At 33.4% G+C, this 8,002-nt stretch overlaps 1 protein-coding gene across 1 annotated transcript; it reads left to right on the top strand.

Annotated features, from left to right (window-relative positions):
• The first annotated feature begins 4,617 nt into the window (after positions 1-4,617).
• Positions 4,618-6,013, top strand: LOC114500866 (olfactory receptor 52D1-like). Its single transcript, XM_028517627.2, has one exon. The coding sequence runs from the start codon at positions 4,677-4,679 to the stop codon at positions 5,619-5,621; it is 945 nt and encodes a 314-aa protein (XP_028373428.1). The 5' UTR covers positions 4,618-4,676; the 3' UTR covers positions 5,622-6,013.
• The last annotated feature ends 1,989 nt before the right edge of the window (positions 6,014-8,002 follow it).

The raw sequence follows: 8,002 nt of genomic DNA, 5'->3' as shown, positions 1-8,002 counted from the left end.
GTATTCTGTTGAGTACTTTTGCATCAGAATTTATAAGACATATTGGTCTGTAATTCTTTTCTCATAGTGCTTTTTCTGATTATAATGTCAGAATGTTTTCTGATTTTCATAGCAGAATAGAGCTCAGAGAATGATTTTGGTAGTATTCCCTCCTCCTCAATTTTTTGAAAGACTATGAGTAGTAGTGGTGTTAATTTTTCTTTAATATTTAATAGAATTCACCAAGCCATTTGGTCTTGGGCTTTTCTTTGTTGGGAGGATTTTGATCACTGATTTAATTTCTTACAAGTTATAGATTAATTTATATAGTGTACATCCTCAAGATATAGTCTTTGTAATTTTTCTTTTATTATTCTCTATTGAAAACAGGGGTGTTTTCAATTTAGTGAGTTCTGCTTTAGTTGGTATTATTCCTTTCTTCTGCTTACTTACAGCTAGAATTATTTTTTTCCCAAGGTCAGTAAGACCATAATAAAATCTAGCAGGTAAATGTCTGGTTAAATATTTTTCCTGAGGGCAGACTCTGTTAAGAGGAATAGAATAATCTGGTATTTTCCAAAATGGTATTTTTCCTTCACCATGGGTAAAGCATGGTGATTTAGGGGATTTTTATGTGATATCACTCAGAGGACATGGTGAGCTCCTGGAGGCAAAACTCTCAAAACTGTGACACAACATTGACTGGTTCCCCTTAGAGTTTATCTCTCATGCTTGCTTAACTAACACTCCAGCAATTAATTAAGTACAGTTCATTTTCCTATCCTGACACTCTTTCCCATTTAAATTTTTGCTCTGGTAAGTTGTGATTTTCAGTTTTCACTTATTAGATTCTTTAATTTGGGGAGCAGCTGACTGCCCTGTGATCTCATGTGTCTTATGGATGTAAGATGAGTTGTTAATTTTTCAGTTGGTTCAACATTTTATTGTTGTTAGGGCACAGTGTCAACTTCCAAGTTCTCACTTGTCTACATCCTGGTGTTTTAATTCATTCTACCACTCTATATGTTTTGACCAGAGAATTTAAAACATTTACACTTAAAGTAGTTACTCATAGGGAAGGATTTACTTTTGCCATTATTGTGATTTATTTTCCATATGTCTTACAACTTTTTTGCCCTTCATTTCTTCCCATGTTGCATTCTTTTTTATTTAGCTGATTTTTGTAATGCCACTTTCTGATTACCTGTCATTTCCTTTTGTGCATATTTTATATTTCTTTTGTGGTTGGCACAGGAGTTACATATAATATCTTAGTTTTATAACAATATATGTAAAACTGGTGGCCCCTGAATGTGTAATTCAGTTTGTTAAAGCGTCCTCCCAAAATGCCAACTTTGCAGATTTGATCCCTAGTCAGAGAACATACAAGTAGCAACCAATGAATGTATAAATAAAGTGGAACAATAAATTAATATTTCTCTCACTTTCTGTCTCTCTCTCTCTTCCTCTCTCTCTAAAAATCAATAAATTAAAAAAAAACTGATAGCAACTTCAATCATATTCAGAAGCTCTACTCCTTTAGAGCTCCATCCCATATTTCATTATTAATATGACAAATTACATCTTTACATATTGTGTACCCATTCACATAGTTATAATTATGCTTGTGCTTTTGTCTTTTGAACTCTACGAACATAAGAAGTAACATTATGAATGAAAATGATGATGTTTTTTACACATGTGTATGTATTTATCTTTACAGAAGAACTTTATAATTTTGTATAGGTTTGAGTTACTCTCTAGCTTCTGTTAATATCAACATAAAAATACCTTATAGCATTTCTTATAGAACAGATCTAGTGGTAAAATAATCCTTTAACTTTTGTTTATCTGAGAATATCTCATTTTTTCCTTATTTTTGAAGGGTAGATTTTCCAGATACAGAATTTTTATTATCCCTCCAACACTTAATCATTTAATTATTTTCTGACCTGCAAGGTGTATGTCCTGAGTTGACATTGGAATGCAGTTAGTGTATTGAAGGTGAAAAAAATGTATTCTGTTTCTTTTCAGTTCCCTTTAGGACTGGTACTCTTAATTGATTGATAATTATATCAAAATAGTTAGGGATGCTTATATATTTAGCTATGTACCTAAGGGAATGCACTGGTAAATTACTATCCCTGGAATTAGGAACATAATCAATTGCCAACAATACAAATTCTGCTCCTTCTCCTAATGATTCCATAAGGACCTTTCTGTGGCAGGCGTTGTTCCTGTCTATCCTCTGAGATTACTATGTTGAAGTTGCTACATATAGAAGCTCCATTTTTAGGTTGCTTCTTTGCTCTGAATCAGTTTCTCTGTGAGCTAATTAAGGTTTTTATGAGACTGGAGAGGAATGTAGAGAAAGAATCTGAATGTACTAAGGAAAATTTTAAGGGATATGAAACTCCTACAAACAACATTTTTTTTTTACAAATGACTTAGATTCAAGGAAGGAGATAAAATCTTTTGAAACAGAGAATATCCACATTTCTCATTCTCTATGGATTAAATGAATAGAAATTTAAATTCTAGGAAGCAAAAGTCTTTTTAAGGATATTATACAAGTAAAGATTATCTCTCATTTTGACCATATTTTATCTTGTAAGAATCTATTAAGGAACAAAAATATGGATATCTCATGATGCTTGGACTCAACTACAAGTTGTCATTTCTAGGGAGATGGTATCACAGAGATTATATCATGCATGTTTTGGAAAGTAGTATATGTATGTGTATTCATTTGCAGTTCTGTTCTTGCAGTGCTCTGCATTGTATTTATACCTCCAACATGTATTTGCTGAGCACCTAATGAGTGACAGCCTCTAATCTAGAGATTAGGTTATATAATTTTCTATTGGTTATGTGATTTCACATGAATACGTGGGGACCTTTCTTTACATATAGAATTTTGTCTCACTTGGATCTCTTTGTCATCTTTGAATTCCAATTACATTAGATTTTAATTTATTATATTATAATTATCTTTTCTCATGTTTATGTGTGCGCATGTATGTTTAGAAGATAGATGATATATAGCTAGATAACAGATGATAGATAGATACATAGATAAATGATAGACAAATGATAGAAGGTTTATCTATATCAATACCTATTCATTTATATTCAAATTCCATGGGCTGAAGTCACATAATCTTCACATTCCAACCTAACTGCTATTGACTCAAGAAGGCTTTCCTTGACTAAACTTAATTTGATTGCTTACAATCATTTCTACATAATTCATCCTTCCCTCCCATCTGGGGTAAGTTTTTACGTCATAAATTACTTGCTTAAAGTATAATGAATTATTTAAAGCTAAATAATAGAAGAGTCACCTTTGTACTGTTCAAGAGTTTTTCACTGTGATAAAGCTCAGAAAGGTAACTTAAAAACCTAGAAAATATTTATTCAGTTAATGATATTTGGAGAAAGTAAGTGTGTTAGCATGGTTCTGGAAAGCATATGTAGAGGTAACTCTGTGTAAGTTCTTATTACTGCTTATTTATAATGATCAGTTTGAGACAGGGAAAATAGATTCTCCTTATGAGCTAATGACAGCACCACCCAAGTACCAAGTACTGCCATGATGGGAAATGGGAAAAACTGGAAATTAGTAACCAAGGTTTTCTCTAAAACTGAAGCATTTGCAATAACTTAAGAGTCCTCCCCTTTTTAACCCTTCAACTCCTTGCTTAATGTTCATATAATACTTTATCCCAGGGAATCTCTGTCATAGATTTGACTGTTGATTTGAACTACTGGAAGAAATTTGTTATAGTCAGTAACTTCCAGACATCATTTTCCAGACATCATTAGGTAAACTTACCAATCCAATAAATAAATTGTTGTGAATGGTTTAGAATGTGGGTTTCTGCCTCAAGAAGTGAAGGAGCACAATTAGGATTCATAGGCAAAGTGAAATTATCACAGTCTAAAAAAATAAGAATGAGAAGGTAGTGACAGGATTACATTAAGAAATACATTGTCCTTAACAATATAAAGTGATTGAGTGAAAAGAAAATAATATATGCTTCCTTGAAGAGAACATGATAGAAGGAAATAACAGAAAAAAGAAACAAGAATAAAAGGCTAATAAAAGGCTGGGCAAATAAAAGGCTGAAGGTATATATGTAGTTAATCCTATTTCAAAAGCTATGTCAAACCCTTTAATATCATGTCTAGAAAAAGAGCAACAAAATTATTTCTTTCTATTTCCCACTTAAGATTCTTTTAAATAACTCCCCTAAATTTTACAAGACCTCTGCTTCAATCATTTCCAGTTATGGAAAATTTACTCATATGAGAGAAGTACTCTATGAGAACTCAAAAGAGAAGCATAACTGCTCAAAATATGTGTTGAATTAAGTACAAGTATGACTACAGATGGAATCTTTTACTGGAAATGAAGGGACAAAGTAACTTTTAGGTACTGAAGTAACATGAAGTGATATAAGCATTACCTTTCTATATTTTTAAAAACAGTAATTTGGCATGTTATTACTAATTTTATTAATCTGGTTCTAGTGACTTTAAATACTGGAGATTGTGAATTTGAATTGTTTTTAACAACACATCATTAATGACCCTTCTGAACAAAATCTCCATATTTTTTGGTATCTGGTTGTGATTATCTTGATATAACAACTCTATTTTCAGAGGGACTGATAAAAATCAAAGGAATAATCACCATGCCTCCTCTCAATACTTCTCATCCCTCTCCTGTCACCTTCTTGCTATTGGGCATCCCGGGACTAGAGCACCTGCATGTTTGGATTGGGATTCCCTTCTGCTCTTTGTACATAGTGGCCGTGGTGGGGAATGTGACCATCCTGGCAGTGGTAAGGGCAGAGCGAAGCCTCCATGAACCTATGTTCCTCTTTCTGTGCATGCTGTCAGTCACCGACCTGGTCCTCTCCACATCTACGCTGCCCCGCATGCTTTGTCTCTTTTGGCTTGGAGCCCATGACATCGCTTTTGATGCCTGCTTGGCCCAAATGTTCTTCATCCACAGCTTCACTGCCATGGAATCAGGTTTCTTTTTGGCCATGGCCATTGACCGTTATGTGGCCATTTGTTACCCACTGCGCCATACCACCATTCTCACCCATGCTCACATCACTATTATTGGAATCATTGTGGTTATTCGGGGTATAGCCTTCTTTTCTCCACATCCCATCCTGCTCAAACAGCTGCCCTACTGCAGAACTCGCATAATTGCCCATACCTACTGTGAGTTCATGGCTGTGGTGAAACTGGCCTGTATGGATACAGGAGGCACCAAGCATTACAGCCTCAGTATGGCTACAATCATTGGCTCCTGTGATGCCCTTCTTATTGCTGTATCCTATGCCTTCATTCTGCGCTCTGTATTCCACCTGCCAACCCGAGAGGCTAGCTTTAAGGCTTTGGGCACCTGTGGATCCCACGTCTGTGTTATTCTTGTCTTCTACTCCACAGCTGGTTTTTCCATTTTTACTCACCGCTTTGGGAAAAATGTGCCTGCGCATATCCATATTTTTATTGCAAATATGTACCTTTTGTTGCCCCCTTTTCTCAATCCTATTGTGTATGGAGTAAGGACCAAGAAAATACGGGAACATGTTCTTAGGATACTAATAGACAAAGTTGCTTGATTTTAGTTGGATCAATAAAAAAGTTGGTTCAAGAATAAAAGGAAGTAAACAGATAATGTAAGGAAAATAACTGCTTTATCTATCTATTATCACCACTCATGTTTTAATATTGGAATGGAATATAAATAAAGAGCATCCCACTAATGGTTCTTTTAATTGTGTCAAAATATACATAACATATAATTTATCACTTTATTTTTAACTGTATAGTTCAGTAGAATAAGTACAGTCATATAGTAGTGCAACCAGCATCACCATCCATCTCCAGAGATTTTCTTAACTTTCTCCAATAGAAAATCCATATTCATAAAACACTAATTTCCCATTCCCACTTCACATCTTCTGACAAGTACAACTCTACTGCCGTCTCTATGAATTTAGCTACTCTAGGTACCTCACTTAAGTGGAATCATACAATATTTATCCTTTTGTGACTTGCTAACTCAGTTACCATAATATCCTCAAAGTTCACCCATGTTTTAGCATGTATTAGAAATTCCCCTCTTTATAATGTTATGTGAATTCATTTTTGTTCTTCCATTCAACCATCTGCAAATGACACAGGATGTTTTCACCTTTAAGTTATTGTGAATAATGCTGCTATGAACATAAGTGTAAAAATAATCTGTTTGGCCCTGGCTGGCATAGCTCAGTGGATTGAGTGCAGGCTGCAAACCAAAGTGTCACAGGTTCTATTCCCAATCAGGGTACATGCCTGGGTTGCAGGCTATAACCCCCAGCAACCACACATTGATGTTTCTCTCTCTCTTTCTCTCTCTCTCTCTCTTTTTCCCTCTCTTCCCTCTCTAAAAATAAATAAATAAAATCTTAAAAAAAGAAATAGTTACCATTTTACTAAAAAATAATAATCTGTTTGAATCCCTTTTAAAAAAGAAATTTTTCTGGGGTATGTATCCAGAAGTGGAATTGATGGATCAAATGATAATTCTATGTATAAATTTTTGAGTAAATGCCATGCCTTTTTCTGTCGCAGCTGTAGGGCTTTATATTCCTACTACAAATGTACAAATATTCCTTCCATTTTTTTGCATCCACACCAATAATTGTCTTTTCTTTTCTTTTATTTTTTTAAATAATAGTCATCTTTATGGATGTGAAGTGGTATCTCATTGTTTTAATTTGCTTTTCCCTAATAATCAGTGATACTGAGCATTTTTTAATGTGTCTATTGGCCATTTGAACATTTTTTTAACAAATGTCTAAGCCCTTTGCCCTTTTTTTCCTCCAATAATTTTTATTATTACTGTTAAGTTTTAAGAGTTTTTTTTTTAAATGTCTTCTGAATATTGATTGTTTATATGGCTTGCCTTATATCTGGGTTGCTTTTTCACCGTGGGTTGACTTTTCACTGTGTTAATAGAGTTATTTAATGCATAAAATTTTTAATTTTGGTAAAGTACAGTTTATTTCATTTTTGTTGCCTTTATCATATCCAAGAAATCATTATCAAATTTAATGTCATAAAATTTTCTTTTGTGACCTCCATTTAGGTCTTTGTCCTATTTTTAATATTTTTATGATGTAAAGATAAGACTTCATCTTATTCTTTTACATGTGGATATCTAGGTTTTTCAACACTATTTGTTGAAAAGACTACAGTTTCCCCATTGAACAGTCATGGCAGTAAATTACTTGAGCATATTTGTGAGAGTTTATTTTTGGACTTTTTATTCTATTCTATTTGTCTCTGTGTCTGCCCTTTTCCCAGTACAATGCTGGTTTTATTATCATAGCTTTGTAATAAGTTTTGAAATAATGAAGTGCAGAACATTCAATTTAGTTTTTTTCTCCATATATTTTTGTATATTCAGGGATCTCTTAAGATTTCATATAGACTTTTATATTTCTGCAAAAAATGTCATTGCAACTTTGATAGATATTGCATTAAATCTGTATATCAGTTTGGGTAGCATTGACACATTAGTAACATTAAATCTTCTAACCCAAGAATACAGGATGCATTTCCATTTATTTGTGTTTTTATTATTTCTTTAGGTGATTTTTTGCAGTTTTCAGTGCTTAAGTTTATGCCTATTTTATGCTTTTTAATGGTATTGTCGGTGGAATTGCTTATATAATTTCTTTTTCAGGTTGCCCATTGTTAGTGTATAAAAAAGCAACTAATTCTTGCATGTTAATTTTGAATCCTGCAATTTCTCTCACTTTGTTTACTAGGTCTAGAATGTGTGTGTGTGTGTGTGTGTGTGTGTGTAAGAGAGTGGGGGGAGAGAAATATCTATAGTTTTCTATCTATATGATTATTTTACTTGCAGATATCATTTATTTTTTCTTTTCCAATTTGAATGCCTTTTTTTTTCTTCTTGTCTAATTTCTCTGGCAAAAACTTTCAGTATTTTGCT

Source organism: Phyllostomus discolor, chromosome 6 (assembly GCF_004126475.2).
Source record: "Phyllostomus discolor isolate MPI-MPIP mPhyDis1 chromosome 6, mPhyDis1.pri.v3, whole genome shotgun sequence".
NCBI classification, from domain to species: domain Eukaryota; kingdom Metazoa; phylum Chordata; class Mammalia; order Chiroptera; family Phyllostomidae; genus Phyllostomus; species Phyllostomus discolor.
This window is presented reverse-complemented; position numbering and strand designations above follow the sequence as displayed.